Here is a 21,843-nt window from a genome sequence, read left to right as displayed (position 1 = left end):
GCAGACTAGATGGGCCAAATGGTTCTTATCTGGCGACACATTCTATGTTTCTATGCTACATTTATATCAAGCTGACCGCTAAAGGGGAGTGTTTTTTCTGCTGCAGCTCAGGGGCGTGTCCATGTTCTCCCTATCACAGCTCAGGGGCGTGTCCATGCTCTCCCTATCACAGCTCAGGGGGCAGTTGAAGGATGAAAATTAGCATGTGCGGCCATCTCAGTGAGCAGGACAAAGAAATAAGAAAAAGATCAAACAGCAGGTGGCGCTATACAGATATTTTATTGAATAGCTCAGTGACTATGTTAAATTTTGAATTACATACAAAAGAATTCAGATCCCGGTGCTGGTTTGAAAACTAGAAAATTTTTGGGGGACAATGCCTCTAATAGAAGTACAACAATGGCTGGCCGAGGTTCTTCATTATGCCCATAGCTGTGATGACAAACACTCGGTACCCTGCAATGCAGGCGACAAAGGAGCCCCCTACCTCTTAGATGACATACTTGCTGTAAGAGGCTATAATCAGTTCTCAACTGTTGCAGGAACTTATTAGATGTTTAAAACAGCATCCGTGTGTGGAGCGGGCTCAGCCTGTACGTCACAGTGGGTAAGGGACAAAACCTGTGAGGTGTGAACACACAGTACTGCTCACATTAAACATGGTGTCTGAGCTGAAGGCCCCATGTTATAGAGCAGGATATGCTGAACAGATCGATTTATATAGTTTTATGGGAAAAGATTCAGTAAAACTTGTATTTCATTCATTTAATTCCTGCTCATTCAGTACGTTGAAGTCCAGGAGGCGGTCCTGTCAGTGATTGACAGCTCTCTGTATACACAGTCCTAGAGGGCAGGCTGTCAATCACTGATAGGACCCCAGCACCTTAGGCTCTTTGCTATGTTTCTCATACCATTCCTAATACAGGGTAGCCCCCCTCCAGCATGTTATAGAGCAGCAATGTAAATTAATGAAATATAAGTTTTGCTGAATCTTTTACCACATAAATACAGTGGTCCCTCAGGTTACATTATTAATTGGTTCCAGGACAACTGTTGTAAGTTGAAAAACCATTGGAAGTTGAGTAATTGGTTCCAAAGCTTCAAAATGTCATCCAACATAAGAGAGAGTGAAGATTTAAAAAAAAATATAAGCAGATCACTAAGACAGATAACTAGCATCCAATCCAGCTATTTTACCACAGAAGTGGCCTTGATCGGTCGGATCTGAGTCTCAGGCATTGTATGTTGAGTCTGGTTTATCTTACGATGGGTCAGAAAAGCCCACTGTGTGTTGAAAATATTGTATCCTGAGGGAGCACTGTATATCAGTCTGCTCAGCTCGTCCTGCTCTATAACATGCTGGAGGCGGGCTACCCTGTATTAAGAATGGTATGAGGAACATAGCAAAGAGCTTTAGGTGCTGGTTGCCTCCTATTTCTCCAGATCTGAATAGGTATCTGTGGCATGTTCTGAGAAAACAAGTCAGATCCATGGACGCTGTACCCAACAACTTGGGGGGACGGTCACCTATGCAGCAGCGGATCCAGCAGGATGTTCCGACAAAGAGCATCCGGCTGGGTTTTCGCCAGATCCACAGGATCTACAGTTCACCGCCGGTTCCCCCATTCACTAGAATGGGGTCCAGTGGGGGATCAAGCTGGCTTCCAGCATAAATGTTGGCTTTTTGGCAAGAAAAAAAACATTGCATGCAATATTTTTTTGTCTGGCTGACAGCTAACATTTGTGCTGGATCAGGCATGCAATTTACCATGTAGAGGAAGCTAATGCAAGCCACTTACTATTGTATTGGGATTGTCCATATTGCTTCCTTTTCTGGATGGATTAATTTTTCTATCATATTATACGTTGCTCATTTCCATTGTTACAACCACCCTGCAATCCATCAGTGGTGGCCGTGCTTGCACACTATTGATAAGTGCTGGCTGCTCTCTGGAGGTAGGGACCGTCGGAGCACACATAGCCAGTGCTTTTTCCTATAGTGTGCAAGCACCTGTATAATGTGATGGGAATATGAATCCAGCCAGCAAAGATGTCAATATGGACAATCACGATACATTAGTAAGTGCCTTGTATTCATTTTCTCTACATAATAAATGCTATTTGCTTAAGTGAGACAAACCCTTTAAAGGATCTGCTGCTAACATCTTGGTGCCAGGTACCTCAGGACACCTTCAGAGGTCTTGTGGAGTCGTTCTTGGCACAATGTGAGGCAGATGTTGTTGTGGCCGGTCAATATAGAAGTACAGCAGTAATACAATCCGTCATAAAAGAACCTGCCACTGTCTGCCAGAAGGACAGTCACAACATACATTTGCCCCATAAAACCTACGATAACATTACAGTGTTCGTTGTGGTAGAAGTGATTATAGTAAAGGTTGAGTTTAAACAGGACCTGTCACCACTCCTGACATGTCCGATTTAATAGCTTAATGCTTTTCCCCACGTAACAATAATTCTGGAGCATCTATTCTTATGGCTCTATGTTGTGCTATTCCTTTACTATATCTGCTTCTTCTTCTGAATGAATTGCTAGCAGTCTGCAGTGAGGGTACAGAGGGGTGGTAACCAGTTGGGGGAGGGGGGGGGGGTGTACCTGCACAGTCGGAAAATGGCAGCACTGATTGGATAGAGTCAGACTGTGCAGGAACACCCCCCCAACTGGTTACCTCCCCTCTGTAACCTTACTGCAGACTGCTAGCAATTCCTTCATAGCTTCTAGTAGAAATAATAAAGGAATGGCACAACACAGAGACATAAGAATAGAATTGTTACATGGGGAATGCATGAAGCTATTAAAACAGACATGTCAGGATAGGTGACAGATCCTCTTTAAAGATGTTTTCATTGTAGGTTGAAGTTGAACTTCCCCATAAAAGTAAATCAAAAGTACTTGAAACTGTTCAATTCAGAACTCTGCAACAGACATTTATGAGACTCGTAATGAATGTTTCATGTGGATTTGTGTTAGGCGGTGTTCACATGCTGCAGCCACAGGGTGAAATTTGCTACGGTTTTCTGATATAACAGCAACAACACTGCAGATTTATATAAAGAAAATTTGTTTTGCTCTCAAGGTAATAATGTATCAAAAGATTTAATAAAAATACTTGATGTCTTCGCCTGCATGAAGGTCCAGCTGGATTTGAAAGACGACGGGCCTGCGCAGGCTGTTAGATGGAACTTAAGTTGCCTATTTGCAATTCGCTATACTCCGCAACAGGTAGAGGCCAGCCAGATGATGCGTGTAATAGAACAGGATCAACGTACCAGGGTACCTGACCCCCTCTTCAGTAGCATATATGGTTTTTATATAGTTTTTTTTATTTGTATTTTTATTAAATCTTTTGATACCTTCGCTATCACCTTGAGCTCGAACCCAATTTTCTTTATATGTTTTGGTTTTGGTCCTGATGTACTGGGAGCACAGGTTCTGCATTCGGTGTATAGGCAGACCCTAGCCTGGTGAGACTAATCCGCCTTATTTTTTTTTAACACTGCAGATTTACCACAATTTTAAAAACCCACTGGAAAAATGCACTGCTGCTCCAATGTGTGAACACAGCCTTAGATTCAGTGCTGTATCATGTGGCGCAAATTGAAATGATGCGGTCCAATTAAGTGAAAATTATGGCAAAAAAAAAACACATGACCAAATCCGTGTGAATAAACCCTTAGGCTATATGCACATGGCAGTGTTTGTCATGCTACGAGTCCGCAGTGCAGCTCCCGGCCTGACCTCCCAGCTCCGACTGGGTCACATAGCATTATATTGATTTATGTTGCTGTGTAACCCTTACAGTTCTGGAATGTATTAAATGACACTGACATAATGCTGCCAGTGTTATCCAATACATTCCAGAACTGTAAGGTAAAGGGGGGAACAAACTCTCCTTAGGGAGAGAGCACCTTAATCAGTCTGAGGAGACTTATAGGCCGTTCATGCTCCTCTGGAATTCTGGGAGGGAAGGGAGGCAAATGAGCTGTTAACAAGCTCTGCCTCTAACGCCACCAGATGTAAGACAGCGATCCTATAAGTCAATGTTCAGCTCTTAAAATAAGCCTTGAGACATGACTTGGTTATTAAATAAGCCAGCACCTCATCTGCAGACAGCTGTTTCGGGGTGATTGCCCCTCATCAGTGCAGAGCAGAGAGTACTGGCCTAACTGGGTTATAGGCCTGTGTCCAGGTAAGGCCTCTTTCACACTTGCGTTGTCCGGATCCGGCGTGTACTCCATTTGCCGGAATTACACGCCGGATCCGGAAAAACGCAAGTGAACTGAAAGCATTTAAAGACTGATCCATCTTCAAAATGCGTTCAGTGTTACTGTGGCAGCCAGGACGCTATTAAAGTCCTGGTTGCCATAGTAGTAGGGGGGAGCGGGGGAGCGGTATACTTACCGTCCGTGCGGCTCCCGGGGCGCTCCAGAATGACGTCAGAGCTCCCCATGTGCATGGATGACGTGCCATGCGATCACGTCATCCATGCACGTGGGGCGCCCTGACGTCACTCTGGAGCGCCCTGGGAGCCGCACGGACGGTAAGTATACTGCTCCCCCACTCCCCACTACACTTTACCATGGCTGCCAGGACTTTAGCGTCCCGGCAGCCATGGTAACCATTCAGAAAAAGCTAAACGTCGGATCCGGCAATGCGCCGAAACGACGTTTAGCTTAAGGCCGGATCCGGATCAATGCCTTTCAATGGGCATTAATTCCGGATCCGGCCTTGCGGCAAGTATTCAGGATTTTTGGCCGGAGCAAAAAGCGCAGCATGCTGCGGTATTTTCTCCGGCCAAAAAACGTTCCGGTCCGGAACTGAAGACATCCTGATGCATCCTGAACGGATTTCTCTCCATTCAGAATGCATTAGGATAAAACTGACCAGGATTCTTCCGGCATAGAGCCCTGACGACGGAACTCTATGCCGGAAGAAAAGAACGCAGGTGTGAAAGAGCCCTAAGGGGGGATCTTACACTGATTAGGGCTGTTTCACACGAGCGGATCCCGTGCGTGACATCCGCTGCGTGAATGACAGCCAAGACCCGATGCGGACAGCAGAAGTCTCTCTGTGATCTCTTTACTACAAAATCACAGTGAGATAAAGTTGTCACCGTGATTTCGTAGTAAAGAGATCAGGGGTTATCCCAAGACTAATGGAAACATTTTTAATCAGATATCATCTAGTACCCAGAAAGAACAGATCTTCGAAATAAGAACACGTTTGCGCGCATTAAGTATTTTTCCCACTCCCATCAATAGAAAGGGCTGTTCTCATCTTCTATAATTTGCAGAATGACCACAAAATGGCAAAAAATATGCATATGTAAAGGGCCTTTAAAAATTATTGGGTCAGTGTGCTACCTGCAAAAATGCAGATGGCACACAATGAAAATTACTGTTGTGTGCATGAAGCCTTGGTGCAGCTTATATTTATTTTCCTTTTCTTAAAGGGGTTGTCCCACAAAAAATATTCCACAGTTTTAAAACCGGCACCTGGATCTGCATACGTTTGTAATTGCATCTAATAAAAAAAAAAATTATAGCTACTAATTAGAGCTATCGAATGAAATCTATCTGCATAGCGCCACCTGCTGTTTGACCTTTTTCTAAATTCTCTGTCCTGCTCACAGAGATAAAAGCACATGCTCAGTTCCATCCTTCAGCTGCAGAAGAAAGGACACGCCCCCGAGACCTTGCACACCCCTTGAGCTGTCAGCTTAAAATAAATCTAGCAGAGCAACTGCAGCAATGAATGCGCAGATCTATGTGAGGTACAGGACTGGTTTTAAGTTGGTTAGAAAGAGACTGTCATGTACTAGATGATATCTGATTAAAAATGTTTCCATTAGTCTTGGGATAACCCCTTTAAAAGAAAGCAAAGTATTATAGAAATGATAAAATTCTCTGGGAGTTGCAACTGCTCAAGTTGTCGATAGCCTGCAGGATTTTCTGCAGCTCCTGAGACCTTGCAGAGGACCAAGGTGTTACCTAAAGTTACTCCTAAAGTTTTCGTGTTTGTCTTGCAGACAGATGGGAGGGTGGGGCTTAATTCAAGGGCGTGGCTAAAACTGCCTGCTCATCTGGACAGAGAATAGGAGAGAGACTCCTTCCAGGCACAAAATAGTGTTTTGCTCTTAATATAAGAGAAAATAAGGTAAAAAGAAGCATGTTTTATATAAATAAGGCCTCATGCACGCGGCCGTAGGGCGGCCCGCAAACGGCAGGTCGGTAATCCACAGCCGCCAGCCGTGTGCACCACGGATGCGGACCCATTCACTTGAATGGGTCCGCAATTCCGGAGATACGGAACGGAGTCACGGAACAACGGAAGCATTACAGAGTGCTTCCGTGGTGTTTCTTTACGTTGTTCCACACCGCAAATAAATATGACATATTTTTTTGCGGTGCGGATAGACTACGGACCCTTTAAAGTTGAATGGGTCTGGCCCGCTGCATGGATGTTTCCCGTGCATTGTGGACCGCTATTGCGGTCCCCGATGCACGGAACCGCCGCCCAACGGCCGTGAGACATGAGGCCTTAGGATTTATGTATCTATTAGTTTACAGAGATCGGGGCTTTTGCCCGCCCCTATTATTCCATCTCCTTGCCTGAAAAGCGAGAACATTGGGTGTGGTTCACACCTATGTGCCTTTGGATAGAGACAAACCTCATGAAAGATTTGCATCAATGTAAATACAATTCTAATTTAGCAAACACAAAATGTGGAAGTGCCGAGGAACAATCGTTCCGTTCAGATCATTTAGAAACCTTGGTTAATGTTTCCTCTGTACACCCGTAATTGTTTGTTGTAAAGCGTCTGCCTGGTGCCATTGTATGTGCGCATAGTGTGGGGCAGCATGGTGGCTCAGTGGTTAGTGCTGGGGTCCTTGCCCTTGTATGTGCGCATAGTGCAGGGCAGCACGGTGGCTCAGTGGTTAGTGCTGGGGTCCATGCACTTGTATGTGCACATAGTGCAGGGCAGCACGGTGGCTCAGTGGTTAGTGCTGGGGTCCTTGCCCATGTATGTGCACATAATGCAGGGCAGCACGGTGGCTCAGTGGTTAGTGCTGGGGTCCTTGCCCTTGTATGTGCACATGGTGCAGGGCAGCACGGTGGCTCAGTGGTTAGTGCTGGGGTCCTTGCCCTTGTATGTGCACATAGTGCAGGGCAGCACGGTGGCTCAGTGGTTAGTGCTGGAGTCCTTGCCATTGTATGTGCACATAGTGCAGGGCAGCACGGTGGCTCAGTGGTTAGTGCTGGGGTCCTTGCCCTTGTATGTGCACATAGTGCAGGGCAGCACGGTGGCTCAGTGGTTAGTGCTGGGGTCCTTGCCCTTGTATGTGCACATAGTGCAGGGCAGCACGGTGGCTCAGTGGTTAGTGCTGGGGTCCTTGCCCTTGTATGTGCACATAGTGCAGGGCAGCACGGTGGCTCAGTGGTTAGTGCTGGGGTCCTTGCCCTTGTATGTGCACATAGTGCAGGGCAGCACAGTGGCTCAGTGGTCAGTGCTGAGGTCCTAGGTGTAAATCCAACCAAGGACAACATCTGCATGGGGTTTGTATGTTCTCCCCATGTTTGCGGGGGTTTCCTACCACACTCCAAAGACCTATAGTTAGGGAGTTCACGCGGTCCACAACACGGGAACCGCGGCCATATGGTCCTGTGAATGAGCCGTTATGCGGATCTGTAGTCTAAGTGTCCACTGATGATATGCAGATCTGACATTAGGCATGGTCAACACACCAATTTCTATCAGATATCTGCCATCGGTCGGCATTTGACGCGCTCATTTGTATCATAGAAAGGCACAGATGGTCAGCAGAAAATATAAATCCGCCTTTTCAACTTCCCAAGTCTGTAGTGTATGGCCAGTTTTATCATTGAATCTCGAACAATGGATGTAAATTGATGGATTTGAGGGCTTGATGCTTTTCTCCCAACTTGGGAGTTTCTGCAGCTTAATGTGTCTCTGCTGATTTTTATTTTATTTTGTTTTACAGCCAATGAAGCCTCTAAAAGCCACTGCTACAACCTCCCAGCCAGTTCTAACCATGCAGCAAATAGATGCCATATTTTACAAGGTCCAGGATATCTATGAGATCCACAAGGACTTCTATGACAACCTCTGCCCCTGTGTGCAAGAATGGGATAACAAAACCACGGTTGGACACCTATTCCAAAAACTGGTAAGACAAAAAGAGATCCTGTCTGGGCGCAGTTAGGCCACATTCACATATACGTGGATTTTACTACTGAGTGCACAATCGCACGGTGTCATTGGTTGCTATGACACAGTGCGCTTCGTGCTGCCGCTGCTGTACAGTAATACACTCGTATGATCTATACGAGTGTATTACTGTACAGTGGCGGCAGCACAAAGCACAGGGCGTCATAGCAACCAATGATGCCGTGCACTCTGCAGGATGCGTTTTCACAGACTGTGGTCCATGAAAATCCACGTGTGTGTGTGAATGAGGCCTAAGCCAGTTGTTAAATGATCTGTTCTCAATTCCTTTGCTGCATTTATATGTAGACTTTATATATTTGAACCCAGTATCCAGTAATAAAACTTTTGAACGTTTTACAATTCCAGTAATGATGCTGCAGCTCTTTCATACTGGATCGATTAGTTCCAGGTGTTTATCATGTGGGTCTGTCCCTCCCGGTAATACATGCTGGATCTGTGTGTCCAGGATGCTGCTGCCTTCTCCCCCCCAGCTATGTGACAGGCTTGCACAAGCAAACTTACAAACACACTCTGCACAAGCATAATGGTAGTACATTTGTCATGAAGACCATTTAGGCTACTTTCACACTAGCAGCAGGACGGATCCGACAGGCTGTTCACCCTGTCTGATCCGTCCTACAGCTATTTCGCCGTGCCGCCAGACCGCAGCTCTGTCCCCATTGACTATAATTGGGACGGGGCGGAGCTCCGGCACAGCACGGCAGTTCACAGTGAGAGGCCGTCGGACATGCAGTACTTTTAGTCCGGCGGCCTTTTGCCGCGCACTGCCTTGCTGCGCCGGATCTCCGCCCCCGTCCCCATTATAGTCAATGGGGACGGAGCGGCGGCACATCGAAATAGCGGCAGGACGGATACGACAGGGTGAACAGCCTGTCGGATCCGTCCTGCCGCTAGTGTGAAAGTACCTTTTAGAAAGTTGCTTTACTGGAAAGTGCTTGAAAAACAACAAACAAAAATCACAAAATTTGTATTTCTTCCTTTCCAGTGCTGCGGTTCTTGTCCCCACCACACTGGAATTGATGATGGTTCATATGTACTCAGGGGCCTGCTTTGGCCAGTCAGTGGACTGAACACTGATGTGGTGTTCGTGCAAATTTCAGCGTAGAGGTTCAGCGGTTACGTGCAGTTTGTGCATCCATCACGGTTGGGGCCATTGATTGGCTGTAGCAGTCATGTCGGTAGAAACAAAGTCAACACTTCCAATCTGGCCATAATGCTTGAATGGTGGGACTTTGTTGTTGTGTGTTTTTTTTTGTTTTTTTTTTATTGATGTCAGACAACCCCTTTAATTTTGCCAATCGGCAGAATCATTCCAAAGGTGTCTATAACGTTTGATACATGTACACATAGATAATATTCATTTAAATACATTTGTACTAAGATGATTGGATGAAATTGTAATCCACGTAAGGGATTTATTCCTATTAACCATTCTTGTACTGAATGAATAATGTGAAAAAATTATTTATGAAGTTAGCTGTAATTCTGTAATGTATTTCTTTTACCTTTATTGTTATCTTCTTGTCTGAGCTGTGGTCACATGACCATGTCCATGCAGATCTTTATTTCCTGTGATGTTATGTCCATGGGCGGGGAAGTGTCTATGTAACTAGATGAGTGGGAGGAGCTATAAATTAGCTAGACGTAGTTAGGGCGGTGCTAGAGCTGCGGAAGATAAAAAAGAATTGCATCATGGGTTTGGTTGGATACAGCAACAGGACAGAGTGATCTGTCTACATCACGGGTGTCAAACACAAGGCCCGCGGGCCGAATCCCAGACCTCGTCATGTGGCCCGCGTAGCCGCCGGCCACCAGCCTTCACCTTTTATTCTCGCTTTTTTTTTTTTTTTGGACACAAGAAAGCCGCCTCTTCAGCGCATGCGCGGCAGCCTACAAGCCAGAGAACGTCTGCCCTCTAGCGGCGCCGGCCGTTCTACACAGGAAACCTCCACTTCAGGGGTGTGGAATTCCTATTGCCCGACGCCCTGGACATGCAGTTCCGGGCGCCGGGCAAGTAGTTTGAACAGTTGTTTAGCCCTGTGCGGGCAAGTAGCAGGGACATGTCGGTTGGGCAGTAATAGGAGCGGTCATATGCTAGCCGCGAGCTGACCGCTCCTACATCTATGTCAGCCTGCCCCTGCATCGTGCATATGAGTACCGTACATATCACTTCCTGCAGGCGGCCCCCGCTCCTCCCAGCTCCTGTATCGAAGTCTCCGCCCACCTGCCAGCACAGGAGCGCACAGTAAGTCAGCACACCGTCTCCAGAGACTGAGTAATTGCAGGCTAAGATGGGAGAAGAGGAGTGAGAGACCCCACAGCCCCCTGCAGGTGAGCGTTCCTCCCGGAGCCTGTCCACATCGCAGCTCCCGGCCTGACCTGCAAGCGCTGACTGGGGTCACATAGCATTATACTGATTTATGATGCTATGTAACCCTTACAGTTCTGGAATGTGTTGGATAACACTGACAGCATTATGTCAGTGTTATCCAACACATTCCAGAACTGTAAGGGTTACATAGCATCATAAATCAGTATAATGCTATGTGACCCCAGTCAGCGCTTGCAGGTCAGGCCGGGAGCTGCGATGTGGACAGGCTCCGGGAGGAACGCTCATCTGCAGGGGTGTCAGAAATAAAGGTTGTGCTGTCTGTCTTCTGAGGCTCTGGCCCTGCCTGCAATCTGCACTGCACGTGGCACTTGATAAACTATAATGTCTCCCTGTTGCCCCCATACAGTATAACGTCTCCTTGTGGCTGCCCGCATACAGTATAACGTCTCCTTGTGGCTGCCCGCATACAGTATAACGTCTCCTTGTGGCTGCCCCCCATACAGTATAACGTCTCCTTGTGGCTGCCCGCATACAGTATAACGTCACCTTGGGGCTGCCCTAGTGCCCCATACAGTATAACGTCACCAAGCGGCTGCCCCCGCACAGTATAACGTCACCCTGTGGCCCCTGCCCCCATACAGTATACATCCTACAGATACAACCGGCCCTTTGAGGGTGACCAAACTGCTGATGCGGCCCCCAATGAATTTGAGTTTGACACCCCTGGTCTACATGGTGAAAACGGCTAAGGAGAGTCCACTGTAAGCCGCTACATAAGCATATCCATTAAAAACTGTAGAAATCCCGGAGATCCCGTTTCAGCGAGATCAATGTTCACTTACTGGATTTTCCAATCATTTTAGCATGTATTCTGCACTGAAATCAACAAATTTTATTCCTATCCCATTGTTCTTTTATGGAATCGCGTACCGCTGTTCATAATGTATGTCCACAGATTATTTTTCAGTGCTGATTTTAAAATCACGGGGGTCATTTATGATGCGCAAATACGTGTATATTAGGTTAGTTGCGTAGATATCTGCGACTTCGTCCCGCTCATGCTAGGCTTAAAAATTTGTGGGCGTGCCATGGGTAGGGAAGGGGATGGGCCAGCAGGCTCGTCTCATTCATCATTTTCTATGCCAGTTTTAGGTGAAGAAAAAGTTCTAAATGTAAGACTGCAAGGAAGCTGTCACATTTGGTGGATTCGCCGCAGTTATGAAGAGGCGCCGGTCTTATTAAATGTGCCCCTATGTCAATAAATTGTATGCCCCTTCTTGGCATGGTTTCCGCAAGCAGTGTATATTGAATTGAGCTAATCCATGAGCAAATTCACTGCAGAAATCAGCCTTATATTTCGGCCGCTGATGCTGTGGCAAATACACGTAGGAATTTTGTGTCATGTATTCTCCACTGTGTAAACATGTCCTAAGGAAATGAAACTGGAAAAAGATTATCTCCACTAGTCTCCAACAATACTTTATCCCCTTGTACTGTGTGCATGCATTAGTCGTCTTTGTGTCTCAGGACACCTAGGGTTTATTATACAATAAATGGTTCTGTAAAGGATACAGAAATAGCGCTCATTGATCATTTTCTGAAATAGATCATCAATACTTGATATTTAGTTTCTGGAGATAGAACAGACAAAGAATGTGCTGCTCTTGGGCTCTTTCATCTGCTTTTGAGTATTGATGTCATCTATTTTTTCACGGTGTTCATTGTGATGTAACCACAATGACAGGTTATTGATTAAGGGCATATTGCAGAGTACAACATTGATGGTCTGTCCTTAGGATAGGTCACCCACGTTTGCTTGGTTGGGGTACGACACCCAGTACCCCCACTGAACGGGGGACGGAAGTGGTGGGATTGCTATAACAATCTGGTCTACTGGGTCATGCAGTCTAGTTTCGTTTAAGTTAATCCCTTGTCCTATTCACCCTGATAGAGGTCTTTCAGGGTGAATAGGATCTCACGCTCTCCCTGCTGCTCTGTGCATAGTACACACAGCAGCAGGGAGCTGACCATGGCAGCCAGGGCTTCAGTAGCGTCCTGACTGCCATGGTAACCGATCCGAGCCCTAGGATTACACAGCTGGGGCTCCGATCAGAAACTGCCACCAATAGGAGGTGAGGGGACTCTGTGGCCACTGCCACCAATGATTCTAATACTGGGGAGGGAGGGCGCACTGCACCACTAATGTTTTTAATACTGTAGAGGGGTGGGGGGGGTGGCGCACTGCGCCACAAATGATAATTAACGTTTAACACACAAATGCAGCCGGCGGCAGAAACACATTGCCGACACTTTAGGGGTTAATTGCCGTGGATCACAGCGAACTGTCAGAGGCAGGGTGCCGGCAATGTTTTTCTGCCGCCGCCTGCATTTGTAGTGTATTAAACGTTAGTTATCATTGGTGGTGCAGTGGCCACAGCCCTTCCCCTCCTCCGCCCCTCTGCGCTCTCATTGGAGGCAGCAGCAGCACGGGGGAGGGAGAAACTGCTTCCTTCTTCTGAGGGCACATGGCGCACGCTGAGAGCAGCGCGATCCAAATTTTCTGATACTGGGCTGTGCAGTAGCACAGCCTAGTATCGATAAAAGACAAATCCCGGTATTGTATCGATTGGGTGAAGTTCGATACCCGAAACAACCCTAGTTGTGCCATTCACCCACAACCATCACCTCATGTTGCAGCATGATAATGCACGGCCCCATATTGCAAGGATCTGTACACAATTCTTGGAAGCTGAAAACATCCCAGTTCTTGCATGGCCAGCATATTCACCTGACATGTCGCCCATTTAGCATGTTTGGGATGCTCTGGATCGGCGTCTACGACAGCGTGTTCTATTTCCTGCCAATATTCTGCAACTTCGCACAGTAAGGCCTCATGCACACGACCGTATTTTGTTTCCGTGTCCGTTCCGTTTTTTTTTTTTTCATTTCATGTGCTGTCCGCATCAGTATGTCCATTGCGTTGCTCCACAAAAAAAATAGTGCATTTTCTATTTTTTTCTAGTCGGACAAGGATAGGCATTATTACAATGGATCCGCAAAAAAAACGGATGCCATACAGAACCTCATCTGTTTTTTTTTGTGGATCCGCAATTTGCGGACCGCAAAAAACATGCGGTAGTGTGCATGTAGCCTAAAGCAAAACTGTGCACATTTCAGAGTGTCCTTTTATTGTGGGCAGTCTAAGGCACACCTGTGCAATATTCATGCTGTATACTCAGCACCTTGATATGCCACACCTGTGGTGGGATGGATTATCTCGGAGTGCTCACTACAACAGATTTAGACAGATTTGTGAACAATATTTGATAGTAATGGGAGCAAAGCCGAAAGTGTTGCGTTTATATTTTTGGTCCGTGTATATAATGTCCCCCGGTAGTATCCTCTTTACATATAATCTTCCCCCAGTAGTGCAGTAGTGCCCTCTTCACATAGTGCTGCCTTCATATATAGTGCCCTCCAGTATTGGCCTCTTCACAATGCCCTCTGTACATATAATGCCCCCCCCCCCCCCCCAGTAGTCTCCACAAACAACAACAAAAATAACCCCTGAACTCCCTCCCGATGATGTCATTGTGACCTTCCTGCACCGTACCACTGCCTCATAGTGGCCTTCGGCCTATTAGGCTGAATGTTGAGTTTCCTCCGAGTACGGTGGTTTCCTACCAAACTCCAAAGACATACTGATATCAGATTTGGATTTTGAGCTCCACAGGGGACAGCGAGTGATGATGCCTTGTGGAATATATTTGCGCTGTATAAGCAAGAGAAATATATAAAAGCTTTCCGCTACAGATGTAGCCACTGTTATTTTGACTGGCTTAACATGACTCAACAAGAACACATTGTAGGAGTACCTCGATACATAGCATAAAGGTGATCATTCTGGTGCTGCTGGCTACACCTGTATAGTACTCAACTTTACTTGTCGGTCATGCATGCCTTTTATATAACTTCAGGATTTTAGGCAATTATAAGGATGTGCCGCAGCAGCTTGTTCTGCTGTTTTTTTCCCTATGTTGTTTCTCAGGGATATGTTTTACAAGGTATTAACAGGTCTAACAGATCTTGAAGCATCAGTCACACTGAGCGGCTGTTACTTGGCAACCGTCACGTTGCCTAAATTAATGAGTCTTAAGGACGCTGCATATTTATAATTTCCCAAGAGGTGGTGAAGAGCAAAAACATGAGGCGTTCACTGAGCGGTTACTGAAGTGATTTCTGGAATCATTGCTTTACTCCATGACAGGGTGTGTGCTGCATGTTCAGCCCCACGACTCCCAGTTTTAGCAATTTAAAGGGAACCTGTCAGCGACAAAAGCCATCCCAAACCGCCAGCAGTGCCTTCAAGTAGCCGGCAGTGAGTTTCTAATGATGATTTTCTTACTTAATTCTGATGAGGAAGTATGAAAAACGTTATTTTATCCTCCATCCGTGCTATTTTCTAGTCAGGCTTGAAGTCAAGGGTGCAGCGGCCTCCTTGCTTCAAGTCACGGTAACTGTGCCCCCTTCCCTGCCCCTTCGCTGTGAGTGACAGCGCTTATGCCCGACAGCCGGCTGTCAGTCACATTGAAGGGGCAGGGAAGGGGGCACTGTTACCGAGACTTGAAGCAAGGAGGCCGCTGCACCCTTGACTTCAAGCCTGACTAGAAAATAGCACGGATGGAGGATAAAATAACGTTTTTCATACTTCCTCATCAGAATGAAGTAAGAAAATCATCATTAGAAACTCACTGCCGGCTACTTGAAGGTACTGCTGGCGGTTTGGGATGGTATTTGCCGCTGACATGTTCTCTGTAAAGTGATGTTATTTTATATATTGGATTATTGAACAGCAGAATATATCAGGAACTTATGTAGTAGGAATAATGGAGATTCCAGCAGGATGTTTTTCCTACTAGTTTGTTGTCTGCTCCTGGCCAAAAATGAAGATGAGGAAGAAATTCTTACAGCAGAGGTGCACAACCTGTGACCTGAAGACCTCATGTGGCTCTTGATGCCATTCTGTGCTCCTGTCACGGGTTAAGCGGAAGGAAAAACACCAAATACACACCACAATGAATAGACAACAATCTAGGCCTCAAAAGCTAAGGAAGAGGGATGGTGACCTCCTAGTAATCCCTAGGCCTTTCCCTAACTCCTGCCAGTATGAGCAGATCCTGATGGTGGAAATACTCATACACCGGATACCTAAAGCCCTGCTAAAACTGACGAGCCCTAGGATAGGTAGCAGGGGATGAGAAAGCTGGTTCCTTCCAGAATGAAGGAACCTGCGTCTCCCTGAGGCCTAGAAACAACACACTCCAGATAATAAAAAACCGTGAAGGCAAGAAGTACTTAGCTTAGAGATGTATGGAAAAGCAGGAGATCCAAGACAAACCAGCACTAGCAACTCCAAGCAGAAACTATCAATCGCATGGTCAGCAGTGTGAGGCGGATCTAAATAGAGCCTCATCACTGATAATGAGCGGCGCCTGAGGAGAGGTGAGATCCTGCTAAACAACAACATATAAAGAGAAAAACAGAGAGACCTGTCAGATAGCCTCACGTGCAGCAAGTCTATCCGATCTTCTCACCTCTCACAGGAGGGACCGTGACAGCTCCCCCCAACCATCTGCTCAGAGATATGTTTCTCCTTACGTCTGGTGGCTGCTTCTATGTATTTTTCATGTCTGAGTGAAGATGAGAGGCCCGTAGAGCTAGCTTAGCTCCTGAGCCTGATAGAAGCACTGCCTATACACTGCTCCTGAACATCATAGGAGCCTCCTGTGTGTCTGTAAGGCCTCATGCACACGGCCGTTGTTTGGGTCCGCATTCGAGCCGCCGTTTTGGTGGCTCGGATGCGGACCGATTCACTTCAATGGGGCCGCAAAAGATGCGGACAGCACTCCGTGTGCTGTCCTAAACCGTTGCTCTGTTCCGCGGCCCCGCTTAAAAAAAATATAACATGTCCTATTCTTGTCCGCGCTTTGTGGACAAGAATAAGCATTTATATTGACAGCCGTCCGTTCCGCAAATTGCGCAAGGCACACGGACGGCTTCCGTTTTTTTGCGGATCCGCGGTTTACGGACTGCAAAAAACAGAACGGTCGTGTGCATGAGGCCTAAGTCTGATCTTTCCCCCCTTAGAAGCTTTCTGAGCTACCTACAAGAATACAAACAAGTAAGGGAATTGAGATCACTGCATAAAGTACTGGCAGATTCAACAGAAGGGAGACACCCCCTGCTTATGAGTGAAATGCATCTAGCTGTGCAGCTGAGACAGGGAATAATATGGCTGAAAGAGACTTTAGGGAAGCTGAAAAACACCAGTTTCTTCACAGTTATGATTGTACAAAGAAGCACAGTCATTAGGCAACAATTTTTATTTATTTTTTTACTTCGGTACCTCCTCCACATGCTGCGTAATTAAACCACAGCATAAATTGGCTATATTTGAAATCTGCAGTTTGTCCATTTGTGCCACGGATTTCACCCATTGCAATCCAGAGCCATTTTTGCAGCAAAAAAACTAATGTAATTCATGCAGTTTCTGTTGTTTTTTCCCCCACAGATCCATTGCAGAATCCACAACTGACTTTTCTATGGTATTTTACGTCCCATATAGACTTCTATTGAGAGCTATGAAGGGCCGTTCTATTTAGAGGTTGCACTACATTTTTTCAGAGAGGAAAAAAAATTCTCTTACCATTTTTAGGGGGTATTTTTAGCCGTCGAGGAGTACAAAAGTTGCAGTAATTCAGACAGATACATAATACGTAGGCCTACACTTGTTCACATTTGCAATGAAGGCTTCGTTCGGGGCTTCTGTTCCAGATTCTGTTAAAAAGACCAGACAAAAAAAAAACTTGTATGCGACACTTATTTTTTTTTGTCTGGTACAAAGACAGAAACTGAATGGACTCAATCATAGTCAGTGAAGTCTGTTCAGCTCTGTTCCTGTCAGTTAGGCTACATTCACACGACCGTATGTAATCCGTTCCGTTTTGTGGATCCGCAAATAACGGATCCGTATGTCATCCACAAAAAACGGTCCGTATAAAAAAAGTATTAAAAAAAAAACCCCTGAGGGCAGAGCCTTCATTAAAATATTTAAATAAAAAAACGGAAACGGATCCGCAAAAATCGGATGACATACGGAAACCATTCCGTATGTTATCTGATATTTGCGGATCCATTCACTTCTATGAGGGAGCGGACCGATTTCTACGGACAATAATAGGACATGCTTCATATTTTTGCGGTGGATAAAATCGGAAACACGGTGGCGGACAACATACTGAATGTTGTCCGCTAATTTAATTCACCCATAGGAATGAATGGGGCCGATTTTATTCCGCGAAATGCGGATCGGACACAGAAACAAATAATACGGTCGTGTGAATGGACCCTTAGGCTGGGTTCACATCACATTTTTCTCACACATTTAACAGACACAAAAAAAAGGTGTACATTAACGGATGCCTAAGACAGATGCCATCCGTTCCACATGTCGGAGTTCCATTTTGCAGAAAGGAAAAAAGTGCTACACTACAAAAACTTATCCCCCCCCCCCTTACAATGGAATTCTATGGTGACGCAGTATGGCATCTGTCTGAGGCATCCATTAGTGTATGCTTTTTTTTCTTGTGTCCATTAAATATTTGACAAAAAGCCAGATCCAGCACTTTAGTTATTTTCGTTGTTCTGCTGATGTAACAGAGCTAAACAACGGTGGAGTGAACGGGGCATAAGAGGTGAGTATGCAGCGGAGACATTACTATTACTGCCAAGTGATAAAGTACAGTCCAATATAGTGGCTCTTCCCTGTACTTTATCAATGTCCTGCCTGCATTCACTATACACTGCACTACAGACATACATCATGATGTATCTGGTGATGTGTGCGACGTATGTGGCGCAGTGTGTGATCTTCAGACATCATACACATTGATGCATTATACCCTACGCTGTCACCTTGTTCTGCACTAGATGTCCGGGCTCCTCTTCAGCTTCACCGCTGTCATGTTTTCTGGTGTCTCCCCTACTGTCCGGCGCCTACCGGGGAGCCAGCCCCTCCTCCTCCCAGCTCCCACCAGCCTCCCCTGCTATAGGGGCCTGTATCGCTCTGGAAGCCCGCCCGAATCAGCCAATAACAAGACTCCTCGCTGTACAGAGCTTTGCTTTTGGTTATTTCAGGCACAGGCAGCATCGCTGCGCTGCCCGTGCCGTTCACAGCGTGCCCTGCGCTGATGAATGGCAGGAAAAGTCTAAGGCTACTTTCACACTGGCGTTTTGGCTTTCCGTTTCTGAGATCCGTTCAGGGCTCTCACAGGCGGTCCAAAACGGATCAGTTTTGCCCTAATGCATTTTGAATGGAAAAGGATCCGCTCAGAATGCATCAGTTTGCCTCCGTTCAGTCTCCATTCCGCTCTGGAGGCGGACACCAAAACGCTGCCTGCAGCGTTTTTCTGTCTGCCATGTGGTGCGGGGCAAGGCGGATCCGTCCTGACACACAATGTAAGTCAGTGGGTACGGATCCATTTTTCGGACACAATAGAAAACAGATCTGTCCCTCATTGACTTTCAATGATCATGACTGATTCGTCATGGCTCTAGAAGACGGAATACCACTGGATCCGTTCATGATGGATGCATGCGGTTTTATTATTGTAACGGAACCGTTTTTGCAGATCCATGACGGATCCACAAAAAACGCTAAGGTGAATGTAGCCTAAGGGCGTATTGGTACACTTTAGACTTTTTTCAGAGAGTAAAGTGGTCTGAGCAGTCGTCTGACTACAGGCTTTATTCCGACCTCCGATTCTGTTTTTACCTTTGACATGTCGGAGTTAGCTGGACATGCTGGCGTTGGCGGGTTTGTCCAACCTTTCTACTGTTTGTGTCAGCGCTTTTAAGCAGCTATTTCTTTTGTTTGCTATTCTTTGGCCAAGTTGGAAGCACTAATGGACGTTTTTTCTCTTTTTGTGTGTTGCTGGTATCTGTGTAGTTGTAGGTGCTTAATCATCTTTTTGCTCTTTCATTATATCGCTGGATTGCAGTCGTTTATTGATTTATTTTAGGATAAATGGGTGTTGGGCCTTGTGTGAGCCGTTGTCATTGCCCTAACGTGTTGTCATGGGAACCCTGGCTGATCTGATTTCGCAAGCTAGATGGATATCTCATGTACTTTCATATAGAGGGGGAAATTCAGATCCTGTAATCACACAGTGTTAACTGTGACCTTCACTTATTTTTTTCTTCTTGTTTTTAGGTCAGTCAGCTTGGAGTGTATAAGGCCTTTGTGGATAACTACAAATCTGCCCTGGAGACGGCGGAGAAGTGCAGCCAGTGTAATAACCAGTTTAATAAAATCTCAGAGGTAAGGATGCGCGTGGACATTTGGTCATTTCTTTTCTTCTGACACCTGCTAGGGTAAGGCCACACGATTGGTTTCCTGATGCAGTTTAGGAAGCCAAAACCAGGAGTAAATTCCACTCCTGGTTTTGACGTTCAAAACTTCATCAGGAAACCTGGGGTCGAATCAGTCTGTCAATTCTGTAGGCCACGGTTCCCCAACTCCTGTCCTCAAGACCCACCTGCCGGTCATGTTTTCAGGGTTTCTTTAGTATTCAGCAGCTGATATAATTAGTGTCCATGCATCAAGACTTACCACAGGTATTCATTGTGTGGGATATTCTCAAATCATGACCAGGTAGGCCCTGAGGACCAGAGTTGAGGAACACTGCTGTAGGCCATTTCATCCTGCATATTCATGAGGCATTAGCATGCAACTGAAAATGAATGCAAAACATGAAGTATAAGGCCGGATTCACATCACCGTTTAGGTTTCCGTTCTTCTGATCCATAAGAAGAAAAAAAAAAAAAAAGCGGATCCTTTATGTTGAACATCCCTTGTGCTCATTTTGCAACAGATTTTTGTAGTTCTGTCAGATCTGTTATTTTTGATGGCAGAAAAATTCTTTCTCACAGGACTTTATCCTGTTAAAAATAACGGATTCCAGACAAAACTGACAAAATCAGACGCAAAAGTAAAGGATCCGTTTATTTTTGTTTTTCTGTTCTTCTGACAGATCAGAAAACTAAATGGCCTGAACCCAACCGTAAGCTGTAAAACTCCTTCATTTCCCTTCAGGGCTCCCGCCTGTTTATAACTTTAAGGGAATGTCCACATGTGACTTAAATGCCACAGATTTTGTGCAGCAGAAAATCTACAGCAGTTTTGCTGGGAATCCGCAGCAGAAGAAAACGGACCTCGTGGTGCATTTTTGGTTGTGGATTTTGTTATGGAAACACTGATGATTTGACGCAGATTTACCCTTTGGGGACGTTCACATGGCTGCTTTTAAAGCAGAATTTTGGCACGGGCAGCCGCATCGAAATTTCTCCAAAAACAACGTCCTTTCTGCTTGCTCTCTGCTTAAAACCGAGGCTGTGCCGAGAAGGGACTTGTCTCAGTGTGGCCACAGCTTTAAGCCGCCCCTCCGTGTTCCTCAGTGCTGTCTCCCATTGAATTGTATGGGAGGCAAAAAGGACGTGGCTGTTGGTGGGTTTTCTGCGAAATTTCATTGCAGCTGTCCATGCCAAAATTCAGCTTAAAAAGCTGCCAGGTTAATGTCCTATTTGCATTCTAAAAGGTGAAATCTGCAATGAAAATCCACAACCTAAATTGACATGCGGTCGGTTTAAAACGGCTCTGTCACCTGAATCAACCCTACCTAAAAATGAACTCCATAATGACGCCCTCCTGTCTTTAGATTGACAGTGCTAGAGTGTACTCGTGTTCAGAACGGCGCATGCGCACAACATCTTCACTCATCGGTATCAAGCCGAAGATGATGTGTGCACGCATCATTCCGAACACGAGTACGCTCTAGCACTGTCAATCTAAAGGTGGGGGGTGAGGGTGGGCATGAGAAAAAGCAGAGGGGGTCATTATGGAGCACTAGGGGCGTCGCTGGAGAGGTGCTCAAACTGCATAAGCCCGCCTCCTGGTGCTCAAATAGTAAATTTGCATAATTTTAAAAGTTAATTTTTTTCTCCCCAACAATACCACCAACAGACATAAAGCAGGTATAGTTCGTCATCGAACCTACTAGGCTATATACCTGGTAGGGTTGATCCGGATGACAGAGCAGATTTAAAATCTTCACCAAAGGTCAGTTTCCACTACTCATTCACTTTGCTGGTACTGTAGAACAGTAAATGTGTGGATGTACCCTG

At 45.9% G+C, this 21,843-nt stretch overlaps 1 protein-coding gene across 4 annotated transcripts in view; it reads left to right on the top strand.

Annotated features, from left to right (window-relative positions):
• ABR (ABR activator of RhoGEF and GTPase) overlaps positions 1–21,843 on the top strand; it is a 353,402-nt gene that overhangs the window by 210,712 nt on the left and 120,847 nt on the right. For all 4 annotated transcript variants that reach the window (XM_044283775.1, XM_044283776.1, XM_044283778.1 and 1 more), the window contains 2 exons: positions 8,023–8,208; positions 19,874–19,981. In XM_044283775.1, coding sequence (XP_044139710.1) covers positions 8,023–8,208; positions 19,874–19,981 — 294 coding nt within the window. The remainder of the gene's footprint in view (positions 1–8,022; positions 8,209–19,873; positions 19,982–21,843) is intronic.

Source organism: Bufo gargarizans, chromosome 3, assembly GCF_014858855.1.
Source record: "Bufo gargarizans isolate SCDJY-AF-19 chromosome 3, ASM1485885v1, whole genome shotgun sequence".
NCBI lineage: Eukaryota > Metazoa > Chordata > Amphibia > Anura > Bufonidae > Bufo > Bufo gargarizans.
This window is presented reverse-complemented; position numbering and strand designations above follow the sequence as displayed.